This window comes from Trichoplusia ni, chromosome 3 (assembly GCF_003590095.1).
Source record: "Trichoplusia ni isolate ovarian cell line Hi5 chromosome 3, tn1, whole genome shotgun sequence".
Classification (NCBI taxonomy): Eukaryota; Metazoa; Arthropoda; class Insecta; order Lepidoptera; family Noctuidae; genus Trichoplusia; species Trichoplusia ni.
Window position 1 is genome coordinate 20,212,463 of NC_039480.1, and position 27,823 is coordinate 20,240,285.

General features: G+C 34.8%; 1 protein-coding gene across 3 annotated transcripts in view; it reads right to left on the minus strand.

The window, feature by feature from the left end:
- Positions 1–27,823, minus strand: part of LOC113492354 — a 64,707-nt gene that overhangs the window by 591 nt on the left and 36,293 nt on the right. Inside the window, exons 3-5 of one of the 3 annotated variants that reach the window (XM_026869825.1) lie at positions 19,363–19,755; positions 17,105–17,326; positions 13,081–13,305 (exon numbers count right to left, since the gene is read on the minus strand). In XM_026869825.1, the coding sequence (XP_026725626.1) occupies positions 13,081–13,305; positions 17,105–17,326; positions 19,363–19,755 (840 nt within the window). The remainder of the gene's footprint in view (positions 1–13,080; positions 13,306–17,104; positions 17,327–19,362; positions 19,756–27,823) is intronic. The other 2 variants (XM_026869826.1, XM_026869828.1) reach the window with 2 other exon arrangements.

Sequence of the window (27,823 nt, forward strand, 5' to 3'; positions counted from 1 at the left end):
ATCTACAAACATGGTTGATTAGAAAGAAACTGGTCAAATAGAGAGACAAACATAATTTCCTCAAACACAAGTATTTCCGATAAACCTGGGCCTCGATTGGGCTATTAACAATGGCAGTTGGATTAATTTTCAAACTGTACGTGGATTCTCTTAAGCATTTTGCGAACACAATAATTAAAATTGACTGATCCTTGTATTGACCATGAGTGTCTGATAGTATATCTGTACTAATATTATTAAGCTGAAGAGTTTGGTTGTATGAACGCGCTAATCTCAGGAACTACTGGTTCGAATCGAAAAATTCTTTTTGTGTTGAATAGATTTATCAAAGAAGGCTAAACAACATCACGTTGCGACTAATAGGAGCGAAGATACAATGGGAAATGTGGAAAAACGGGAAAAAATATTAATATTTGAGGGCTTCAAGATCTTCTAACCACGTGGACGAAGTCGCGGGTAAGTCAGTAATATGTAATTTCCAACAATAGTCAGAAAAATGCTTACAATAATACCAATAGTGCCAATTTCAAACATTTGCCATTCATTCATCGGCCATTGTATCTAAATAGCAAAATCAGGGCCCTGTCAAACCGTCAAATATGTTTGAATCAAAACGAGTTTGGCAATCTCTCAACCAATGTCGGCAATATCTAACTGCTTAAACACATGTCACTAAAATTCAAGATGGCGAGTGCATTCCCGCCGATTTACGACGGTCAAGTCATAAACTGTCAGCTTGACAGATGCCATGATTATAAGCCTTAACTCAGATAATAAATAGCAAAGTGTTAAAAGATAATACTTTAGATCCGTCTGTAATATCTATGTTATTGGCGATAAAATGTGATTTATTGATGGACGCCGATTATTACGACTCATAAGTCGAATTGCGCAATGTGATTTGAATGGACGTGGATGCGCTGTAGTACGTTTTTATTTTGTTTAAATGTGTGGAATTCTGACAAAAATTATTTCGACTCGCGATCCTGCCGCGTCAACTAGTCGGGCACTCCCGATTAATACGCGTGAGTAAACCGTTACATCATTTAATAAATATTTTTTTAGACTATGTTCTACACTTAGTACACAGACAACAGCAAAAAGTTGATGATCAAAATCAGAACTTCTTTACTGATGAACTTAGATAGTGACAGTTTTATTCTCTTTTCTCGGCTGTGCTGGACTGGTTGAAAAGTATGTACTTTTGAATAACTCCGTTCATACGTATTGGATTTCTGATTTTGATCATCTACTTTTGCTGTTGACTGTATCTTGCAAGTGCAGTACTGTAAAATATCCTGAATTTAAGATATTGTAGCGGTAATAATCGGTTGCATATTTCTTAAATACCGGCTTTTTGCATGTATATGGTCGACTTCTAGCACGGAATCAGAGGTCTATCTAAAGTACGTGGCCTTAGCTTCATAAGGTCTTGTTTCTTGCAAAAATATCAATATTACCATCCACGCTTTCTTTCGTCGCTTTTTCAATTACCTACTTATTTAAAACTAGCTGTTGCCCGCGACTTCGTCCCCGTGGGTAGAAGATATAAGTTATGATTTATACCTGCCCTGTTTTTTTTCACATTTTCCATCGTATCTTCGCTCTATCTATTAGTCGCAGCGTGATGGTTTATAGCCTAAAGCCTTCCTCGATGAATGGTATATTCAACACAAAAATAATTTTTCAATTTGGACCAGTAGTTCTTGAGATAAGCGCGTTCAAACAAACAAACTCTTCAGCTTTATATATTAGTATAGAGTATAGATAACTAAACCTAACCTAACAAACGTAAGAAAAAACGCGGCAATCCCAAAAAATAAATTTCATTTATAGCAACATTCTTTGTTTTAGAACAATATTAAAATGAAGAGGTCTACTATCCTCGCATTTAATACCTCGTTTTATCGGCCATTTTATTGTGTGACGTCAGCGAATGCGTTTTATTGTCCGCTTGTCAAACGAGCATTAGTAGGTACGAGATTTTATTGGGCCCGTATAGTCGAGGACTTGGTTTTCAAGAGAAATAGGAATGTAGATTTCCGTTTTAGATTGTTGCAGGAGAATTTGCTGGGTTTCCTATGATTTTAATGTTGGTTGCAGTTCTGTTGGTTTAAGAATAAAATAATAGTGGTTTCTTAGGTTTACGCGAATGTTAGACATTGAAATAAAACTACTTTTACGGATTTTATCGCGGTTTAATTTTTTATTTTAGCTCCCGATAGTCTGCCCGTGACCATGATACTGCAAAGGTCGGAACGTCGGGAACTAAAATTAAACCGCGATAAAATCCATAAATGTAGTTTTATTTCAATAAAATAATATGTAATATGCTGAATTCAGAGATCCACAAAAGAATCTCGGCAATTCGATGGAGTTTACAAGAAGTGAATAAAAAATATCGTACAATAGTTAATTAAATTGTAGCGCAATTTCCTCTCACAGCTAAGGCGCATCTTGTAAACAGTCCATTGAGACTTGAGGGATCAAACATCCTTATTGCTTTAAGAGGTAAATGTGAATTTCAGCTCAATGCAGTAATAATAGTGAGCGGCGAGTCACCGCCTGCCAATTTATTTACATTACCATGTGTAGAGAGGCAGGTGTCATAGTTTTCTGGAAAATCCAACTAACTGGTCCACATAACTTATCATAATATAATAGCCTAATTGTTCATACACACATTCTTGCAATAGTTTTGTATCTACTTTGGATTCTTCATGTCCGTTCTCCCATAGAGCGGAGATGAATGATCCCTAGTAGATACCCCATCACATATTAGATTAAAATTCTCAACAAGGCCTCTACATGTTGGACCTGTGTCCCCGTGCAAGCCTTTAAAAAGGACCGGGTCTCTTCACATGAAGTGATCCCGTGACTATAAAGAGATACAAATAATAATAATGCATTACCATGTGGAAAAAGGCAGGTGCCATAGTTCTCCGAATAATTTTAAGGAACTGGTCCACTTAACATGTCTCATTTATATAATAGCCTATTTAGTTTTACATACATATTGCAATAGTTTTGCATCTACTTTGGATTCTTCATCTCTGTTCTCCCATAGAGCGGAGGTGAATTATCCCTAGTAGATGCCCCATCACATTGTATATTAAAGTTCTCAAGAAGGCCTCTGTGCGTTGGACCTGTGTCCCCGTTCAAGCCTTTAAAAAGGACCGGGTCTCTTCTTATGAAGTTAGCCCGTGAATGAAAAGAGATACAAATAATAATAATAATAAATTGTTTATTGTTCCATAATCGTTACATAAGTATAGCATTAGGCAACCCCATTAAGTTATTAACAATACTTGTGTTGGGGCTGACTCGCTACTTCCCCTGTAATACATTTATATAATGGAGACTAATAAACTAAAATAAGAAACAGTGTCTGTATCGATAAAATTCAGTCCCAGTTTTTAACTACTCTAAATAAATAAACACTTCACAACCCATTTTGCAAAGCATAGAAACATTCTTCATTTTATCTCAACTTATGCAAAACATATTAAACAGGAGTAAAATCTCCATGCTAAAAACATACAAGAAACTCATATCCTATCTTCCATTTTGACGTAACGACGTCAAAATTTACAACGCTGTCAAAACAAAAAAGGCGGGAACAAATGGCGCGCGCCGCCATTACGACCAGTGGCGAGCTGTCAAACACACGCGTTCGGATAACACTCGAAGAGTACTTATCGGTGCATCCTGTAATATATTCGAATAAAGTGCCCGCCTATGCCAAGACCAAGGAATTTTACGTACAGCCGAAGGCAGTTGGTTTATTTTAAAGATTATTTGGAAAAGTATTTTTGGTTTTCAGTGTGTTTTATTTTTATAATTTTTGAAGCAAAATAGAAGTAGTTTCAATATTATTATTTTGTTATGAACGACATACGTAAGACTGATCATCCGGACATTTTTCAAGCTTAAACAGCTCGATCAGTTATTATCAGATATATTGAAATTACGCTCAAGCTTTTTTTCTGCGACAAAGGAGATTAATAATGACCGACTGATAAAAGAATAACTAGCGGATAGCCGAATGTTAAACCACTCTGCTATCCATGCAGCCATTCATTTACTACTGCTGAAAGTTGTGACCTAAAGTTCACCTTGCGAAACCGACAGCGCTGGACGTGACACGGGTTCGATCCCCGCGTAGAAATGTTAGTGCATCTTCTCGACACAAGGATGCAATTCTTTAGTGCAGGAGTATATATTTTTGAGGAGAAAATAATATGCGTCTATGATCAATATCCACGCAGACAAAGGCGTTGGAAAAACCTATAACCGTTCCTTTTTTATGTACGGCGCCCTAAAATTTTAACATCCAATACCGGTAAAGCATAAATGGCAGTTGTGGACCCCCTTGTCTACATATAAGACTTGTTTTAACAAGTTTCCTTCCTTAAAACTGGCCAAGACAAACTCTCCTATTTATCCAAGCAGGTTTTCTTAAGTTAAACCTATTTCGTGGTAAAAGAAAATACATTTTAACCGTATATATCCGATTACTTGGCAATACTTTGTTAAAAAAAACGGCTTTCCCTCTTAGTGCCCTACGTAAGCAATTGCTAACCTTTTTCTGGTCGCTAAAAAGCCTAATGGTCAAGCTTAGATCAAAGCGCCATTAAAAACAAAATGTAAGGATAAGAAAAATACTGTAGCCGATGGATTTGGACTAAGGTCCAGAAAAAATAGACAGAGGGCGCTGTATGTTTTCCGAACGAAAACCGTTTTCAAATTAGTTTAATTTCTCTTTTAATACAAAATTAATAATATAAACGAGAATGTAAGTTTGTTTGCTAGCTTTCACATCCAAAAAAGTTAATCGTTTTGATAAAACTCCCTATGTTAATATGTAGTTCAGAAAAAGCCGAAAAAATATAAGATACGGAATATCGAGAGCTGAATACTGTATTATATATATTTATATTACAAACCGATAGTATCGCAATATTTTTTTAATTCCCTATTCACCATACAAAGAAATACGTTACAAGCCACCATTTTGAAATGACCATAGACAAAAATGAAGTAAAACATCGTATTTTATAGTTCGACGCCATGTTTTATAGTAAGTTGAAGATTACCGAGGGCTGACAAAGCTCAACAATTTGCACTCAACGAGACCAAAAGTCCTATGCACTTATGTGGACACAGAGTAGGTGAAGTACAGAGGTGGCATACGATTAAAAGTGTCCTATAGAAATAAGATAAATTATTTTTTATGTATAATAATGTTTTGATAAGGATGTCTTTATATATTATTTCGCAAAACATTACCATAAATTTTAACTTAAAAAAAATTGATGTGTTTATTCCTTTGATTTTTTTCTAGCGATTTAGTTTTTATGTTTTTAACATAATCTTTTTCGACCCGTATCGTATCTAACTGGAGTCCATAAAGGTTAACATTTATTTTACAACTTAGTTTTAGTCGTAACACATAATGTTTCTTAAAAAAAAATGCTTAGACATAAAACTACAAAACCACGTAAAGCTTAACCTAAAAACGTGCAACGGAAAAAACTATTACTAAAAACAACTTTAGGTACTTCTGCCTCCTACGTGAAACATAAAACACCATTATTCTTTTATTTTCTGCTACAATATCATTACCAGCAAACACCAAATTGTAGGGATTAGTGAAATCCGACAGTGACGCGACTAACGAGCGCCAGCCCCTTCTGATTACGCGCCATTTTCTTACAAAACGTATCCCTCTGTGGTACAATGTTAATAAAATAATATAGTTTACCAAGGACCGTAACTTAACCGGCAGAACAAAAGTGCCTTCTTTTAATTTGTTAAAGAAAAAAATGGAAATTAAGTTATGATTACAAAATTGTCAAGTTGAATTTGTCACTTCAGTCGACACTTGTGGTCACACTTGTAAAGAGACTGCGACCCCTGACTTGGTTTCGACATTTCTTCTCAGGGTAGTCAGATAAGAAATGTCGACTTTAGCGTTCTCAAAAAAGATATGAAAACATGATGATATATCGTACTTGCAGGAAAAATGATTTCATTTCATTCCGAAACATTGCTGCATCGATTAAAATTAAATTGAAATAAGCGATAATATCCGTAGTTTAGTAATTGTATTCTTGACAGCCTATTGCTGTAAATTACAGACGCAATTACATTCTTAGACGAATTTAACTGTTAAAAGATCCCGTCAAAATAACTGGTAATTTTAATGTTACTTAACACGTTCACTCACTGTAAATATAACTTCAAAAATAAATTGAAATAAATATTATAACAATATCCTGCCACCTCTGTTCGCTCCCTACTCTGTGGCCATTCCTCGCGCGAGCTTGTCGCGCTTTCTCTCCCGCTTCATTTGCTAAAGTTCTGGTCAAGCTGCCGGCCACAGCTAGGGATGGGATAGGGTCGATAGTTTTGTGTCGATAGTCTTGAGTCGATAGGGTTAAGGGTTAGTTTTTCGGGACAAAATGTTATTTAAGTTGTAAATGTCGTTTCTGATTCTTTTTAGAATAAATAAAAAAAATCGCGCTAACTAAATGAAGTGGATTTTTCATTTGATAACGTTTTTTTAAATACCAAACTAATCTTCATGGATAGACGTGATATATAATTCATAAGTATTCAAAACTTAAATGCTGAATCCTCATTATTTCTAATTAAATAAATCACATGTTGTTTACAAATACTTAATAAGCCAAGAAAAAATCCTACAACCAAAACTATAATAAAAATTATCGATACAATCACATCCCTAGCCCTGCAAACCATAAGTGGCTTAGTTACACTACAAGCACCGTCAAATGCCGAATCAATGCGGGCAAGTAAGAACAAAAGAAGGATTATGCCTTTCCTTCGCCAAAAAGTATTAGAAAAGAAAAAAAAATACAGACCTGTTAGTTTACACTCGTTAGTAGTATTGGGCGGTCAGCAAATGATCGCGTGTTTTTTTTCTTTTTCGCCCGCATTACATCGCTTTGTGACTGGCTGGCTGCATTTGTTTCAAACGTTTCTTATGTTCGAATGTTCGATTTTCGAATAGTTATTTTGGGGGTGAATTTATAAATGGAACGTGATTTGTGAGAATTGCAGTTTTGTGTTTGATCTTGGTCGACTTTTGTCAATTATTTTTGTATGTTTAGACTGGAAGTTTTTGTTATAATATATTGTTTTGTGGAAGAAGAAAAAGAGAAGATTGATTTGAGTGTTCTTATCTTATTTTTTCGTGTATAAACTGAAGCCAGAATTTAAAAAAACTCGGCCGCCGTTGGCCTCTAGACGTAATTTTAGTAAAAGTTAAAAAAAAAAACAATTTTTACCAGAGCTTCAGATTGAAATTGTTTGAAGTACGAGAAATAAATAACTGGCCTTTTGGCCTCCGCAAACATTTTCCAATTTCAGCTTTCTGAATCTGTGCTAGAAAAACTTCTACAGGTATGATTGTAAAAAAAAGATTGTCTTTGTTTAACAATAAGGAAAATATGAAAACAAATGCGCTTACTATTCAACAAATTTTGAAAGAGATTTTTTTTTGAACTTAAAACCAAACTGTTATACAAAACACAAGAATGGAAGTCCATTTAAGTCCTTACGTAAGATTTAATTTTTATTATTGTACGGGTAAGGTACTGTTTCAATGTATGTTTTATTACGTTTTTAGTAAACTGTAAGTAAAGTTGTTAAATAGAGCCCGCATAGGTATTTAGTGCTTCCAAACTTAGTTTCTTTATCGTTTCTTTATCTAGTCTTAGACTTAGACTTTTCTGTTTAACTTTTTGGTTTTGTTGTGACTTGTTTTTAACAGTTTAGGCATGAAATAATAAATAGAACATCAAAAAAAAAGCTTATTGGCGCCCAACGTGGGGCACACGATGATCAATCTAATATTTATTCTTATGATATTGTTAATATGGTAAATAATCATAAAAAAATATTTAACCTCTGACAGGCCTCGGACTTTATTATTTGATTAATGAACCAGTCGCTTAACTAACTATCTAAATGTGGATTATGAATAACAAGCTGTTGCCCGCGACTTCGTCTGCGTGTTTTGAAGATATAAGCTATGATTTATACCCGCCCTGTTTTTTTCCCACATTTTCCATTGTATCTTCGCTCCTATTAGTCGCAGCGCGATGATATATAGCTTAAAACCTTCCTCGATGAATGGTTTATTCAACACAAAAAGAATTTTTCAATTTGAACCAGTAGTTCCTGAGATTAGCGCGTTCAAACAAACAAACAAACTCTTCAGCTTTATATATTAGGATAGATTTAGTTTGTATAACATAATCTCATACACATATGTTTGTAATAAAATACAAGAGCTACTGAAGTGCCAAGGAATTTTGACAGCCCTGACAGCTATCGTGTTCCTGAATCTATTGTTTTAGCTTAGACTGATGTCTAGTCTTAAAGTCTGAATAGTTTAGTCAAAGTACAGGCACTGCCTAAACAAGTCGGACATTAAAATCTCTGCTAACACCAGTTGGGCGCCATCTTGTATTTAACGTCACTTTCTTGTGAATATTTATGTAAGTGAAAACATGTGCTAATTTTGATGTTTACAATCGTTAACTATTGTTTTAAAGTAATTATTTAGGATTGTTCGCATTCCGAGGCACTAGGTTGTAAACATTGACAAACTTCCTGGTTTTGATGGGTCTACTCGGGAAGTTTACGAGTTAAACTGTAAATGATTTGAAGCGGGATTCGATCCCAAGACGCACAGCAGTCTACTAGACTTACAAGGTGGCGGATCAAAATCTATACTAATATACAAAGCTGAAGAGTTTGTTTGTTTGAACGCGCTAATCTCAGGAACTACTGGTCTAAATTGAAAAATTCTTTTTGTGTTGAATAGACCATTCATCGAGGAAGGCTTTAGGCTATAAACCATCACGCTGCGACTAATAGGAGCGAAGATACAATGGAAAATGTGAAAAAAAAGGCAGGTATAAATCATAACTTATATCTTCTACCCACGGGGACGAAGTCGCCGGCAACAGCTAGTTATTGATATAACCAATAACTATTATCTAAACTCTTGTTTTTTGTGTTTACATTGAACTACATAACTAGTTAAGTTTATGACTGTTGCTGTAATGTCATGTTACGTCACTTGTCAAGAACCTACGTCATCAATATAAATAACTTGAAGCTGTACGATATTGACTACATATTTGTGACGTGCCATGGAACGTACAATAAGATAACATACCCGAAAAATTAGGAACCAACAATAGTATACCGGTGACCCCACCAAGAAAAACCTTTATAAATACATCAAAATAAATGACATAACAAATAGACGTCCACCCATTGTTGTTGTGCTCAACTAAGAAACCTTTCCGGCCCGATAAACAGGAATATAGTTATCTCACCTCGCCGCCAGAGGCCGCCCTCATAATTTATGTATTGTCAGCAAGAATATTTAACCTCTGCAGGCGTTATTCACACATTATAAATCCTACCGAGCGTACCGATAACGGAACGCGGCCTTAAACGCAAGATGGCGGCGTTGACAGTTTTTTGACAGCGGTTTTGGCGGTAAAAAGTGAGGGTTTTTAGGTTATATTTTTGAGTTATGATTTTATTATTATTTGGGTAGCTTGTATTATAAATTACATTGGATTTAACTTGTTTACTAATACATTTTGGTGAAAATGTATTTAGATAAAATACACAATGTCGTGTCGCCATATTCATTTGTCCCAATTCGTTAAACACTAATGGCGCTCTAAACTCAGTACGAAACTCAATACAATGTAAAAAGAGGAACACGCTTCTATTCTTAACCAGTAGCAAATAAATTAACAATGGCCGTCTTTATACAGTAAATGGCCACAGTTCGCAAGATTTTCAATTTTAGCACAGACTCAAAATAAACTTCGTCGGCACAGAGGAAGCGGACACCTGTTTAGTCTGTGCTTTCCGCGCCATTAACCGCCCATTGAGCCGCGCGCGATTTTCGAATTTTGTATCGAGAAAATGGCGCCATCGCACGTCAAGTTGACGTAAACGGTTTGCGCGCAAAAATGTGGAAAAAAATCGATTTGAAGCAAATGAAATGTCTTTGTTGTCGGCGACACGCTAATTTGGTATTTCTCATTAAACTTTTACAATGATTTGGAGAGCGAGAGAAAATATGTTTATGGGTTTGTGTCTCGCAGTTTATTCAGGTATGATAATAATTATGATATTTTCGTTATTCAACTCGTTAAAGGCATGGTACTTTATACAAGCGTCTAAACTCTATTCAGCCTATAGTTTAAGTATTAATCTTCTTTTTACTCATACTAAATGAATAAATGGATGTAGGTACCTAACATACGTGCATTACGCTCTGGTCGAAACGTAAATCCATTAAGGGTGCACCCTAATTGGGAATTTACACTATAATAATTTGCAAATTTTAATATTTTTTACAACTTCTTTTTATTTTACTGCACTCTAGCGTCAGGATTATCACGAAAAACGGTGAGAGAAAACACCGTCAGAAACCATTACTAAGAATTTTGCATCAACCATACTATAAAAAATAGTGTGTTTATGAAACGGTTGTAAAGTTTTTTAGTAACGTCACTATCATTATAGTAGTACACACTCAAATCGAACATTTAAATTCAGAATCAGGAATCGTTACGGAACAATTTTAAATCGATACTTTATGTTAGTCAGAACGTTATCGATCGACCCGATCTAAGATCCGATCATTTCGATAAAAAGCTGTATTGCATTTCTTTTGCCTCTGTCCGAACATAAAAAATAAAGTTGTTGTCAATAGACGGCCATAAACACCTAGTTAAAATAGTTGGGTGGTTGTCCTTTTTGGAGTATTATTGAGACTTGCCTAGTTTTAAAGCGTTGTATAAGATTTTTGTATTTGGAATTAAATTAAGTTGCTTTATATAAAATAGAAATATCTGTTAAGTAGGAATTGGTTTTTGACTTTTGTTGTAATATTGTTTCTTAAGGTATTCTTTCTACTCATGTTTTTTTGTCAAAAATGAAAACTTTTTCTTGTTTTTCCGTAAGTTGTAAAAAAACTTTCTTTTCTCATTTTGAATAATCGTCAATATCTAGCTACAATAGTTGTCACAGGAATTACAGTCTAATTTTGTCGTGGAATAATTTTGTTAACTCTAAATCAAGGACACAAAAGATTCCATTACATTCTCAGTCGAAACATATCCTAGTTTGACTTATTCATGAAGAAAAAAGTCAAAATATAATTGTTAGATATACAAAATAATAAAGTAATAAACGTTTTTATCGCTTCAGATACAGACGGACAGACGGACAGATAACTTTGAGCACAGATATTTATGAGCACCAATTAGGAGGTGTGAGATATTATCAGATTTCTTTTGTTGAGTAAAGTTGTATGGAGAGGGTTGGCGGTTAAAATTTTTAGGATTTTTTTTGTGTTTTCTGAAGCTGTACAAGAAGGGAAAGTTTAGCAACGCGTTTGGCAAATTTATTTTTCGGAGGCTGTACTTTTTTTAAGCTAGGACGCTGTAAGATTTGGGCCTGTCTGTCTGTCTGTAGCATTATAGCTCGCGAACGGGAGAAGTAGGAGGATTTAGTTTGTTTTGTAATTAAACTAGAATTGTGTGTGAGTGTTAGATTTGTTTGTAAAAATCGGTCCAGCCATTTAAAAGTTGTTTGTTGTGGACGTTAGTGCTGTCGTAGTTTTTATCATTTTTTAATTCAATCTTATATAACATTTATAAAGCCATCATGTTTCAAACATTTCCAATAAATAAATGAGAGTTTAAATATGCTTTGAAAAAAAGAATGTCAAATACTTTTTTTCAAATTTTTTGTATTTTTTTACAATACCGTCTCCACATCCTTCCTTATTCGTATCCCGCTTGCTAGCTGTATACAGCAGGGATATGTTCGACCATTTTTTATTTATTTCATTATAACGCATCAATTCTCTATGGTACTCGGGCTAAGGAAATGGCTCTATTAAAAAACCTTTGGACATTTTGATGACATTAAAAAATATCTTCCATGGTGGCTTGTCATTAGTATTGTAAATTAATTTTAATGTTTTATATTAATTGTAAATTAGTTATGTAATTACTTCATAATTCTTGTACGTTTATTTAATGAATAACAAAATGGATACTTATATTGAATATTAGGCGTTACGTGCGGCTTCGCCCGCGAGGTTTTAAAGATATAATTAAGGTAATTTTGAAATCTAATTAATAGCCTGATAGTGCACGCATATTTTCATTACTGCCTATATCATTATATCCTATTGTTTTTCAAAGTTAAGTCAAATTCAAACGTGTGTTAAATCATTAGCAAACCTGTCATTAATAATTAAACTAGCTGTTGCCGCGGGCCTGCCCGCTACAAATCGAAAATAACCCCACGCGGACATAAAATCGGGATAAAAACTACCTTATATGTTAATCCTGGTTATAAACTATCGTTTACCACGTTTCGTCTAAATCCGTTCAGTGGTTTTTGCGTGAAACAGGAACAAATATCCATACACATAAACTTTCACGTTTCTAATATTTGTTATATAATTATATTAATAGGAAAAATAAGATAGCTTGCATCTTACACGAAACATTTGACGTTTACAAATGATAATAATGTCAGATTTGAAATTGAAAAGCACTAGTTTCCATTAATAAATTATCCAAATTACGTGTTTCTGTGTCATGTTTATTAATGACTTAAGTTTCAAGGAACATTTTCGCTTTTAAATATGGTTAATTTAGACTTCAACGTCAAAAGTTTATTAGGTACAGATTATTAATTATATGCAAACTAGAATAATTAGTGATTAAGTTAAGTATAGTATTAAAAGAGTATTTAGTGTCATATACTTGACAATATTGAAGAGAATACTTATTAATAAAAAAACAAAGTATCTATTTATAAATAAATAAACCATCCATTACCAGAAGCGCTTCATGCAAACCAATTCCAAAAGAAAAAAAAAAAAATGTTGTAAAATCAAAGCATATATTTAGCATTACGTCTAAAGGCCATGACAGTTACAATAAAAATAACAAGGCAACGACATCGACCATACAGCCACAACATACAGCCTACCTTTCATCGCACCGGCAGTGCATGAGTGTGTTGACTCGCCAATTGAAAATGCCGTATTTCTTCTCCATGCCTCCGATCCAGAATGGGCAGCGAAGGTCGTGGACTCTGCAGCAGCGGTCAGTCCTCGTGTGGCCGCCGAGCTGAGAGTACCTGGTTGCGGAATAACCCTTGCCGCACCACTTCGTACCGGGCACGCGGAGTAACTCCATAGTGTCGCGTTTCGATCTAAGACGGTTATCGATTTATTAATCGATTGGTTTTTGATATTCGATTCTATGCTTTTTTTTAATTTGTACTGAATTGTATTTCGTTACTTGTTAAAAATTTAAACTGATTCAATGAAAACAGAATTGTAATTAGAAGGTAATCGTCCGAATATCAACGAACCATACGATTAATCGTATCACGACACGACGCGACATCCATCCCCGAATTTTTTCAAGCACTGACATTTCCGTTCAGCCAGAATGACCTCTCCATTTAAAAAAAATATATGCCACCCGAAATTATAGACCACCAACGTGTTTATGGTATTAAAAAGGTAACTGTAAATATTTAAGGGATAGTTGTAAATCCTTTATGGATGGCAAGCAACCATAAACTTGGCATGAATGATGCATCACCGCATGTTTTATTATTTTATTGCCTTTAGGGAATAAAATTAATTACCAGAATAACTAAAGTCTTAGGCAAGTTTTACCGACGTAAGATGACGTTTTACCCGATTATAGCAGACGTACATTAATATTTATTATTTTTTTTTTGTTTGACACGCGACGCACGCTTGATCGAACATTTTTGGCGCCAATTTTAATGTCATTGCAATTTCGCCATTTTGCGTTACTTATTTTTGACAGAAAATGTTGAAATAAGTTTTAGTTTTTAAATTGTATCAAAAATACATATTAAAAAACGTGATCCTAGATTATGTTACATCTACGATAACAGCGGCCATTTTGATCGCAGCGGGACGTGTAAACGTCAAAAGAGGTTAGATAACAGATCCTAATGGAATCATAAAAATAAATAACATAGTAATAATCAGATTTTTTTCCTATTTTAACTTAATTAAGACTATAATGGGTCAAATCTTAACATTTCACTGAAATGGGACTTTAAATTTATGATATAATATCCTTGGACGTCATAATCTTACAATAAAAAAGTATCAAACATAAACTGGATGAATGTTTAAATTCCATTGCTCAGTTTGTTCTGTTTAGGAAAAAGTTTTGGTTTAAAAAGAAGCGATGTATTTGAAGTTTTACAGTTAGATTTAACGGAGCGCGTCCTTTTGAATATAAAATAGGGATACTACTAACTACTAATTAATGTAATGTGATACTTTATTCATTTTTAGTGGCGTCTTTTTATATCAGTCAGGCATGTCAGTTTGGTTTTAATTAAGGACTCTGTTCACAATACATGTTCTTTCTAAGGACGACTATTCACGAATCCTTACTTTCTTGAGTTATTAAAAAATCTCTTCAAAAATGGTTATTTACATAAATAACAACCTTTGTTATTCACAGTAAGCCCCATCACCACACTCCAAAACAAAAAAAAACAACATAAATATTTACCAATGACAATACAATGAAAACCAAGCTTTGTCTTGTCTTTTCCAAAAAACTCAACAAATGAATATCTGTGGTACAAAAATGAATAAAGACCTATCAAAAACTCTTAACGTAACGCTATTGCTATGTGGTAAAGGGACAGCGCACTTTACGGCGTAGTGGCGTCTCTCTTTCTCCATTGCAATACTTATTTTAAGACATGAATTTAGGAAATAACCTAGACCATTTAAATCTGTCAAACACTTATTAAAATTCGATTTGAATTCAGTAAAAAAACAACTACTTAAAGTGTTTTTTTTTGTAATTGTAATCTTTAGAACACATCTCTAAATTATTCATTTTGACATAATAATATATGGGTGACCATCTACGTCACAACGAGTTCCTCCGTGTTTTGTATTATTCGCACATCTTTGACAGTCGTTACGGGTAGACAGAAGCTAGAAGGTCTGACAACCAGTCTAACTAAGGGGTGTTGTGTTGCCCAGGTAACTGGGTTGAGGAGGTCAGATAGGCAGTCGCTCCTTGTAAAACACTGGTACTTAGCTGAATCCGGTTAGATCAGAAGCCGACCCCAATGTAGTTGGGACAAGGGTAAGTGATGATGAGATTGACGTATTGTACTATCCCCGTTTATACATCAAAATGCCGCGTCCATTATTTTAGGGACAAATAAATTTTAAACCGTTACGGTCTTAAAAGTTTAACCTCAATGCTTTTTATTGTTAGAAATAACAGAATTTTACTAGATATCTACGTGCGCACGTAAAAGGTTTAAGAAGGTTTTACACTGTACTGAGACCTTTTTACCTTGCGAGAACGAGAACGAACGAATGCATTGTAACCAGCCCGAAGGTCTGCAAGTCCTCTAAGATTCGTAATAGGGATGGAATTCGGGAACAAAAAATATAATTTATATTTCGACTGTCAAAAGCTAGGCATATTTTTTAAAAAGAATATTATCCTCCAGTTAGTATATCTAAGCATGAGAGGCATCATTTAGCCTCAACTTAGGGCACTAATTTAATGGTTACCCTAGTCCCAAAGAGCAACGGAATCAACATGGGTTTTGGTCAGTAAAAGCATGATACTTCCTATCACTTAACCCAAAGCGGAACATATTCTTTACATAAAATTACTTTTCTACCCGCAATCTAATGTAAAGCGAAAGATATTTCATGATTTACCATTTAAAAAAGGGCTCTTTTTCAATAGTGTAATAACTCCTTTAGTTAACTGCAAAAGTTAATAAAATAATCTTAACTATCCGCTTACTGTTCCCAATCTTATTGAGTGTTTAACAACTCTTGGTTCCGTTAGTTTACAATAAAAATACTAAACTCTTTCTCACCATCTTCAAACACAAACTTTTTTATATTTAGTATTTATATTATACACGGTGATTTTTAGTCGTCTTACAAAAGCAGCCCAGTTGATGTATCCAACTTAAAATACCACTAGGCGCGATTATTGTTTTTTATCATTAACTAAGATAATAAGTACGAAGAAAAATTAAACATGAGAAATCTGTAATATACTCTTAAAAATGATAAAAACGCCGCCCGCGCCCCTCACCATTGTTACAAGGCTTGGATCGCGCTCGCAACAGAGCTGTGCTTCTAAAAAACTACGAATTGCATCATAATATTGAAAAAAAAAATGCATTTTAAATTTATTCAAATCTCATAAATACCTATTTTTTTATCATGAACGTGTTCTAGCCATTGGATACATGAACTGGGCTGCTTTTGTAAGACGACTAAAAATCACGGTGTATTGTGGCACTATGTAACTGTTTATTTGTATCCAATCCTGTTCTTGTGTGGTGTGCAATAAAGAATATACTATCTATTTATATTTCAAGAGCTCCCATTAGTCTTTGCACTTGGCTGGTGTTTTGTGGAAATGAGTGTCGTTTTTATGCCCAAAATCCCTTTTTTTGGATGAGAAAATCAAAAAATCAAATTACTGTTGCAAGTTACCGCTGTGAATAAATGTCCAGGTACCATCTTGGGCTAGCTTGGTGGCAACTGGCTTCAAGTGGCTTTCCTTGATTGACTGACCCCATGGACCCCAAGCACGAGTTAAATGTAAGTTCAGACTCAATAATTTAAATATAGTTAAAAGATGATTTTGTTAGAATTATTTCTTGTTAGAGCATGTTATTGAGTTCCTATATCAGTTTACAGCTTTTCCTAGACTAAAAAATAAATTAAAAAAAAATCGATGGCGGGAAAACTATCTGTCACATTCAAATGACAGTTCCCTTTCGTGAACTGCATTAAAAAAAGTATTTACATACCCAACCAAATCCGAAAATAACATAACTGCATATTTACAACGAAAAATAACAAATATATACAACCCAACAACCATTTTACCCAAAACACAAAATAAAAAACAAAGACAATAAAACCTCCTTAAAAAAAAAAAGAAAAACTAACCTCCTATCGCATCGGCAATGGGAAATAGTATACGGCCTATAATTGAAGTACCCAAATCTTCGTTTGAACATCCCTATGTTCAGTCTGCAGTGATCGTGGGAGCGGCAGCACCGATCCTCGGCGGCGTCGAGCCCAAGTTCCCCGTATTTCGCGGCGACGTGCCCAGCGCCACACCATTTCGTTCCGGGCACTATGAAATTCTCCCTGAACGATCTTCGGGACCTGTTTTTGTAGGTTATGTTAGATTGTAAGTTTTTTTTTAAGTTTGACAGGTGCTGTCAAATGGAAAAGCAGGTTGTGATGTATGGTGATATTAGGATATGATTGTGAAAGCAAAGCTTGTATTTATTGTGATTAAATGGACCAAGAACTCTCTCTCTTAACGACAATATCTTTCAGATTTCTTGGTGTTCTGAAACTGTAAGATTACTCACGCTTATTTAATAATATTCCGACTAGTTTTGCACCCAACCGGAGCCTTTAATCATGAGCTGAAGCGGCGGCGAGGTCGCGAGTCGAAACTAGTCGGGCTATCCCGATAAATACGCATGAGTAAACTGTTTCGAAATAATTAATTATAAATTCGTCTCACGACAGCTATTATCAAAGTATTGTAAATTGATTGATTATCATACTAATATCCTCTTTCTTGAAATTCAAACATATCATTATAAATATAAATCTACTATAAAAACAAATTAGATATCAAATATCCCAATTTACCGAAATAGCGCATTTATTATATAAAAAGATAACTAAATTACGTCATTAATTTCTTAATTATCTCCCGCCATAACAAATAACATTATTGACAGATTACATTGATCATTTGTTATAGTTAATTATAAATTATTATTATCGAATTATGTCTGTTCATTGTAGAAGTATATTAGTTACGTTTCCTATTTAATTTGTTATTTATGTATGCATTGATAACTGTAAAAATAATATGACAATGAATGAATGAGTGAGCATAAATGAGTAGGTGATTGAATGATAGAGGAGTGCTGTAAACTTTTTTTTATGATACATGAGGTCAAACGAGCAGGCAGATAAATAATTTAGAATTAATTTAAATCTAGTTGGTATACAAAATTATTTTCGGTAAAAAGGTTTTATAAATATTTAAATGAAGTATCATTATCAAGTTACTTGCAGGTCACTTTAGTGAAATTAATTGATTTCGTATTGCAAGGGACTTGACGCTATAATTGCCAAGTGACAAGAAACTTTAAAGAAAAGTAATTGAATGAGAGAGTGAATGATTTAACCCTTAGAAGCCTGATTTTTCAAATTAAATTAAAAAAAATATAGGTGTATTCTGTGCAGGAGCTAGATAATTGGAAAAATAATAAAAAAAATCATAGTATGTATTTCATATACATATTTCGAAAAAAAAAACTGGTATCAATTTTGATACTTCAGGCATTAGACTTTTTTTTTTATTTCAATGTAAACGACACTATGCAATAATATTATAAATCAGCCTAACATTTAAAAAAAAAACGAATTACAAGTATACATTCGGTTTGAAAGTTCGGTATCAAAATTGATACTCGAGGTATTTAAGGGTTAAGTACAAATATAAGAAAACCATTTTCAGCAATTATTGTAAGAATGTCATTTTTCCTTGCTCGCGTATAGCAATGTTACATACGTAGATGACAGATGAGATTTATGCTATATGTGATGACGTTGAGAGATGCTTGCATTAATGTCAAATCAATGGCCTATGAAGCAGATAAAATTCCCCCCTTTATAGTATAAGTATTCAGAACAAGATGGCGCCAAAAATAGTAGAAACGATAGTCTTGATGAGAAAAAGACTTTTTCTGCGTGCAAAAATACGAGAGTCTAAACACCGATGGAAAAAAGTGAAGAGGTCATTCCATAGACTGGGTTTTAAATACGAATTTCGAACGTTTTTGAGAATGGAATCGAAAGGAGATGAGCGTCGTGAGGTTCGTTGCAGTGCATTCGAAATTTAAATACCTTGAATTACTTTTACTGTTAGAAAAATGTCGGTCTGTTACTGTATGTTACGTTTGGCTAATAAATAGTTCGAGAAATAATTAAATGCAGTTTTTTTTTCAATAAAGAAAAGTCATTCAAGATATTTAATATTTATGAAGTTCCCATTAAATACTAGTTACTATTCCCCAGTAACAAGTCTGAATAAAATAAAACGAATTTCCAGACGTTTCGAACGAATGAAAATTGATTTTATTTTATTTATTTTTGTAAAAAGTAACAACTACCTAGCCAGAGAGGTCTCTCCAACTTTATTTTTATTTTCCATCATAAACTGCAGTTCCTTATGCCTCTTTAAGCATTCCATTTTCAAATTATCATAGTCCAGCCAACTTGAAATATCTGGCGGTAATCGCTCGCCATTATTCAATATTCGAAAACTAACATTACCAAAATGGCGGAAAAACTTTTCGTTTTCCATATTTTTTGGTTGATTATTAACTATTCTGTATATTTCTTCGTCTAAAGCTAATTTTAATTCTTTTCTTAATGTTTTTAGGAAGTTTCTGGCGGATTTGCCTTGCGTTACGTATTCGCAGTCTTGTATGGCGCCATTTTGGTTGTAAATCACTTGCACAAGATGGCGGCCGTCCGTCAGCTGACGGAGTTTTAACCCCACTCTGAAACAAAAGAGATAAATAGATTAGTTTTTAACTGAATGCATAGATTTCAATAACTGGCGGTAGCCATGGTCGGTGTAAAAAAAAGGAATCGGTGTCTTAATACCTCATGTGCCTATATCCTACGATTATTCCGAAGAAGTTCAGATCGTTAACATAATAATCAGGGCGCACATAAATCAGTCCTATAATAAATATTAGTAATAAAAGTATCCGAACCAGAACTGTTAACAAGCGTTATTAAAATAGTTTTATACAATCATCACTGATTTGAATACAAGTTTTTAATGTTGTTATAAAGCACTAGCTGTTGCCCGCGACTCCGTCCGCGTGGACTTCAGTTTACCATGCAGTTGTTCTCACTGTTTCAAATTAAATAAACCAAACACTCAAAAGCCGCCGTTCCGATATTTAATTATTTTTCAATCAACAATATTTAATGTGAATACCGTAGTCCATTCCAAAACAAAAGTGACATATTACCTTTGACCCCCTATGTAATCGCCTTTTTTTAGGTAAAAAATAGCCTATGACCTTTCTCAAGCTCTGGACTACCTGTGTACCAAATTTCATTACAATCGGTGCAATAATTTTGGCTTAAAAGCAAGACAGACGGTCATACAGAGATACTTTTACATTTATAATGTTAATATTGGTATGGATCGATTTCTTGATTGGTACCACTTTCACATACATTATCGGAATGATTAGACTGCGTACCAATTCCCGACACCTCCAACCAAGTAAGTGTGGAAGAGAGATGACACTCTACGCCGTATATAGCGTTATCCCGCTCTTACATATAGTCTTAATTCAAGAACAGGTGGTAACTAGGTAACTGGTGTAACCGTATCATTAACATTTGTTAATCTATGTATCTTATAATAAACAATATTAAATAGGAATTACGGCAATCTGGCTGCGTATTACTTTCCTTGTCTTCAACGAATTTAAACTAATACTAGCAAAATCAGTCCAGCTGTTGCTGGCAATGGCTGATGAATGAATGGCAATTCATCAGCCATTGCTGGTCATCATCATCATCATCTCAGCCTACAGCATTCCACTGCTGGACATAGGCCTCTCCATATATTCTTCAGCGCGACCGGTTCATTGCCACCTGCATCCACCGCGACCCAGCGGATTTCACCAGGTCGTCGGTCATTGCTGGTATTCCATTATTTTTATCAATCTAAGTATGGAGTTCTATTCATACTGCCTTCTCGAGATAGTCTTTCCAGTATTTGCAAAAAGATTTAGGTTGCGAGTCCCCGTTCATTGTCTATTTGTCTTCCAGATTACTAGGAGGATTCTGGTTCAAGTATTCCGGCCTTTTAAACTGTCAATTGTTAGCTTATTTTAAGTATAATTGGTATTAAGTATGTTAACCGGGGATAATGTAAGCTACATTATCCCCGGTTAACATTAATAGTGAAATAATTTATCAAATCGCAAAAGTAGCTTCGAAGCCTATTCTTGTAAACAAACAATCAAATCTTTCCACTTTATATATTTTTTTTAAACTCCCGCTTTAAGGAATTCAATCCTTGTGTCGCGGGAGTTTCATAAACATACAATTCACATGCACAAAGACACGCAAACTCATAACAAACATTCGTGGATCACACAAACGCTTGACCTACGCGGGGATCGAACACGGTAAACGTCGCGCACAGTGTGTTTGGTGTGGTGACCTCAACCACTCGGCTATGCGTGGACTTTAAGGAACATACAAAAAATTACACGATTACCTGGGTAATAAAATTATCCATTAATGACTTATGCGTCTACCAATATTAATTTTTATTTTTATCAAAGATTAAATTCCTAATAAAACATGTCGTAAATGCATCTAATGCAAACTATAATGCGATTACTTTCGGATTGACCCTCTAAGTACAGTGACGCACAAAGTGCAATAAATATCAATTTGTGAGCGATCGGCGTAATTGAGTGCCGCTTGGGAGTCGCTTTGAAGTGTAAACTGATAGCACTTTTGATTGCGACTGTATTTGTGTGTTTGTATTTTTGCTGATTATCTGATGATAGCGTCGTGTTCAAGGCAATATACGACGATGCATACTAATGAAATCGTCATCATCATCATCCTAGCCTTTTCCCAACTATGTCGGGGTTGGCTTCCAGTATAACCGGCTTCAGCTGAGTACCAGTGTTTTACAAGGAGCGACTGCCTATCTGACCTCCTTAACCCAATTACCTGGGCAACACTATACCTCTTGCATACTAATGAAATATTATACATATTAGCTATTACTAAAATAATCGATTTTAAATGTTAAAAGCATTGCACTAGTTTTAATAATATTTTTGGTTCAGATTATTATTTAAAACGACTATTGCACTATTATTTAATTACATGTTGCGAAGTTTAACAAACATTCAAGTCACATGCGCAGGTTGAAGAGCCTCAGAACAAGCATTCTTTTATCACACAGAAATGCTTGTGCTACGCGGGGATCGAACCCGCGTATAATGCACAGTGTGTTTGGCGTGGTAACCTATTATACTACTAGCCACTAGGCTATCCGTGTAATCAAAAATAATAATGAAGAATATTCGTGGCAAAGCCATTACCATATTTGCGAATTTAATTTGTTAACATACATACATACTTAACACAAGAGAAAAGCATTTAAATAAATAAACATACAAATATCCCTTAATCCCGATTGCATTAAACTTCCCTAGTTATATAAATACAGACAAAATGAAATCCAACCAGAACTATTAGAAACTGGAATTACATTAACAATGACACCACAAAATTAACTTTTAAAACCATAATAGACAATTGACAATTGTCAATGACAATTGACAGTCGCCATTTTGAAACCATCGCATATAGACTACAGCTGTGCGAGCAGGACTGCGTTATACGGCGTGTATAGTGCTATCTCTTTCTTATAACTACATGTCTTGTTTTAGGGGCGTCGTCGGTAGAATCATCGACATATACTAATGGACATGCCGGACCAACGCTACGAGTATAATCTCAATAATCTGCAGTAATTTTTTGAAAAAAAGAGTGAGGGAGATGGCTTATGCTTTCGGTCTAGCGCTATCACTTACCTCATGGATGAGCTCAGTTTTCATGACAAGCAAGGCATCATCATCATCCTAGCCTTTTCCAAACTATGTCGGGGTCGGCTTCCAGTCTAACAGGATCCAGCTAAGTACCAGTGTTTGACAAGGAGCGACTGCCTATCTGACCTCCTTAACCCAGTTACCTGGGCAACACGATACCCCTCGGTTAGACTGGTTGTCAGACTTTTTAATTCTCATCTTTAAGGCATGTCTACTAGTATATGTCGATGGGTCGAATGTCAGTTGTCGATAATGGTCGGTACGTCAAAGTTATGTGCGAATTATACGGCGAGTATAAATTAGCGGGTACAGTCGCGTTGACAAGCGCACGTCTCTGGGGATCGGTGGGTGTTTGAGAGGTACAGGCGAGTGCAATGAGGTTTAAGTGGATAAGAGCCAATTTTGTTTGTAGGTTTGATAAATTTATCGTACCTAGGCAGTAACTTGATTGGTTTTTTTTAGATTGTATAGCTAAATGGTTTTTTTTGTCATCAGTTTTACTATTAATACCTAATTGATGATTATCTCTATACATATTCTTTAATATAAAAAGCATTATAAATACAATTAGAAAGTAAGTATTGCTTACTTTCTAATTGTATTCTTTAATTTGTAAATGTATTTAATTTTTTGAATTACGACTTTTTTTACCTAAACATAAACGTTACTCACTAAACTAAATAAAATGAACACTAGAACCTCATAATTGAAGTTAAATTACATTTCTACAAAAACGAAATCCCTCTACCCCTCAAACCACTTCTATCGTTGACTGTACTTACAAATAAGTCATAACATTAGACCGCGAGCGCAGCGCAGCGAATGCGTTAAATGAACCGCGGCTGGCATCGACTGTACTAGGGGACGTAACTTGTTGTAATGTTATCTCAATCTGATAGTTTCTGATGTTATTCACTTAGTTTTGTTTATTTAATAAGATTTTTGTGATGTCTACTGAAACTGTTTAGAAGCGGAGTAGGTAAAAAAAGGTTTATCAAATTCGTGTTTTTTGTACATTATCTGTGAATGAAATTGTCTTTTTCTTAAAACCTATACTAATATATAAAGCTGAAGAGTTTGTTTGTTTGAACGCGCTAATCTCAGGAACTACTGGTCTAAATTGAAAAATTATTTTTCTGTTGAATAGACCATTCATCGAGGAAGGCTTTATTCTATAAACCATCACGCTGCGACTAATAGGAGCAAAGATACAATGGAAAATGTGAAAAAAAAACAGGGCATGTGTAAATCATAACTTATATCTTCTACCCACGGGGACGAAGTCGCGGGCAACAGCTAGTCTCTACTAAAGCTACAGACAAGTTTTGCTTAAATTAAAACAATTACTCTCCATAGGTATCTTAAAATCAAAACCAACTTTTCATCAAATCAGACTTTCGATCATATAAAAACAGTTTTTTTTAAAGACTACATGAGATAAATTAATACTTATTTAAAAGACTAGAAAAGATAAATTAACTAACAAATCAAAACAAAACTGAAGAAACGCTCATCGTAAAAAAAAAAACAAAAAATGAACTGAAACCTCCTTGTAGGTATACTTAGACTAGCGCCATCTATTTTCCCGAGCGGGAGTTAATCTTTATTGCTTGTCCGGGCCGCAGACGGATTGTGGCCGGCCGCGTCTAATGTTCTTAGTACACTTCGGGGCTATGCTGCCCTGGTACTTTTTAGTATGGATTAAGTTCACGGCAAACTAAATACGATTGGGTAGAATGATTATTTCCTTATCGCGATCGGTTGTTATTTAAGCAGTTTAAATAGTCGAATTAAGTGGCTAGCCCTTGCATTGTATGCACTCCTGGTAGTATTGGGACAGACTATATTATACAAATCTTGGAAAACATAATCATACAAAATTAAAATAAATATCTCCCGTTTTCCTTTTCTAAAAACACAATTTTTTGCTGCCTTCATTTTATGATCTCCTGGTACAATTGGAATATATTAGGCGATTTTTTTAACGAAATCTTTTAACCAGAAAACGTACTTTGTTGAATGGTGGTGCTAGGCGAATGCTAAAACTAGATCCCAACCTAAGAAGAATGAATTATAAGAAAAATATGAATATCCCATTTTATCAGTATTTATTTACAATTTTACAGAGTTAAATATTTACAAGTTAAAAAACAAAAAATTATTAAATTAAAGAAAGCATCAAAAAATTCATCGGCGTCGCTGCCGGCTGGGAGTGTGCCCAAAAGGCTGGCAGCATTGCCACGTATATCCCATTTACATTATAATATTTCTAACTAGTTGTTGTCTAGTACCCGATCTCGTGGTTATTTTACAGTTAACACAATTTTTTCCATATTTTCTCACCGTTTAAACCTTCCCTTACTTTCAAGACTAAAAATAAACGGTTCAACTGTTCTCGAGTTTTAGCAAAACTAACGAACAGCAATTCATTTTTATATATAAGAAATTAGAAGAAGAAGTAGATTCAATAATGACAAACTAACAAGTGTTTATATTTCATCTTGTCGAAAGCCGCGTTGCGCCGCCGGGCGCCACCCACCGCTCGGAATGTTCTAAGTATATCGCTTTCGTTCTATGCGCGCCTGGTACTCTTAACCCGCTCTCATTAGTCAGAGTTTAATTTTTAAACTCGGTTTTATGAAGGAATCAAATGGTTGTCTTTTCCAAAGACTTGGAAAAGCAGGAGGTTCTCAATTCGTCTTCATTTTTTTTCTTTGCCACATCATATCTTTGGACAGTATTTTATTTTACATTTCACATGAAAAAGTTTTCGTGGTCTCATAAAAACTTCATTAATTTCGTAAAATATAGCTGAGTTCACCGACTTCAAGTGATAAACTGCATGCTTTTGTTGTTAAAAACAATATAATTAGAGTTCGGTAATTAAAGAGCCTCTATCTGTCCGTTCGTTTGGCTGTATTTTATGAACTGACATAGCTAGAGAATTGAGTTTTCACTTAAGAATTTCTGCCGGTGATGTACTTCTACCAATATCAAAATAATAAATTAAAACTGAAGTTAACTTACGGTCATAAATTTGGCGAGTTTTATTCTCTTTTTTAATCTATTTGTACGAACAACAAAATGTTATACATACATTTTAACTTAACGCCGAGCACTCATATGAAAGTTACATTACAATTAATGCTCATGTTCAATCAAATACGCGTAGAATGTTTTGATAGGAATGCCCGATCTGTGCCAAAACAAGTCCTACAGAAGTGCTTCTACTAAATTCATCTTTTAGTTATCGTCGCTACAGAATCGCAGCACGCGACAACCTCCCACAGTTCTGCTAGCCTAGTACTTAACGCTGAGCTAGAATGCGTAGAGAAAACGTGGTAGTTTAAAATAATAAGTTAAGAAAAGTCTCCGAATATTTATTAAATTAAATCATAGGTATTGGAAGTCTATTTTATTTGGTTTTATTTACGAGATAACTTCATGAGAATAAACCAGGTTCTTTTTAAAGGCGTACATGATTTTCAAGGACCTATCTTTTCCGCAGAAAAGACATGAAGAATCATAAGAAGACTATTTATTGTTTCTCATCAAACTAGCCTTTACCCAACTATGTTGATTGGCTTCCAGTCTAACTAGATTCAGCTAAGTACTAGAGTTAACAAAGAGCGACTGCCTATCTGACCTCCTCAACCCAGTTAGTTACCTGGGCAACGCGATACCCATAAGTCAGACTGGTTTTCAGACTTTTCAAGGTTCTGACTACGGTAACGACTGTCAAAGATGTAAAAATAACAGCGGGGTCCCAATATAAAACGTGCATTTTTGCCTCCGATTAAAAAGCAACTTACAAATTAGTTCACAGTCTAAAATAGCTCAACTTATCTACATAAATTCATCTTTATCTAAATACCAGTTATTTACAACATTTGTAGTAACGAATCACAACTAAGTTGCCAATTTGCCAGTAATTGCTAAACACACGCCGCTTGGCAGAGGTCAAGTCCCACTGGTAGAGAGTAATGAGCGAGGAATTGTAAAGGAAACGACTGCAAGGAGTAAAAATAATTATTATAGCACTTCGAATTAAAAAACTTAACTTATAAGACTGGCCTGTTGGTCTAGTGGTTAGTGACCCTGACTGCTATACCGGAGCCACGACCTCGGGTATAGCAGTTCGATTTTGTTCGACAGTTCGATTCCCAACCATGACAAATGTTTGTATGATGAGCACGATCATTTGATCTGTGTCTGGGTGTAATTTATATATTATGTACGTATATAGGTAAACTCTGCAACTATTTGACTACTGAGATTCAGACCTTTCCGCTTTCAGTCGAAGACTGTCTCGAGAGCTGCGCGTGCGCCGGCTATGGCGGCATTCCGTTGTTGCGTGCGCACGACCGCATGATAAAGTGTCAATTATCTGTCGACACCTAATAAGAGCTTGTTTGTGCACTAGACGACCAACATTTACTTAAAGTTTGATTTTAGACGTTGTGGGAGCGAGATGGAAGACTGTACGGTAGAATGGTGTCTCGCTTCCACTAATGCTACTGTTTCATCTTAACCTGTGGTAGGTCAACTGGTCTAGGTGACACTTACAAGTTTGCCCTGTGGTATTGCTTAGCGTATGTTTTACAATTATAGTTAGATATGACTTCAAGGTTTTCGTTGTTTAAGAGTTCTCATCTCTCTTTACGTATTTCCTCTTTCTCACTACCGCTTGCTGGCATCTCTTTGAGGCGCGAGTGTAAAACAATTTTCACGCCTTACAGTCTACCCCTTGCTTTTTTTCTTACTGTGTTTTTACAATTAAAACATTAAGCCTACTGTTAACTGTTAAAAAAAAAGATCTTTAAACGCGCTCTGATTCTCAACGTCACTTAAATACATCAATATATATCTGACATTAAAAAAATCTGGACAGCCCAGATTTCTGGTCAAAGGTGCTACTATTTTCCCCAGGGCAAGGTACAACCCATTACACTATAATCATAAT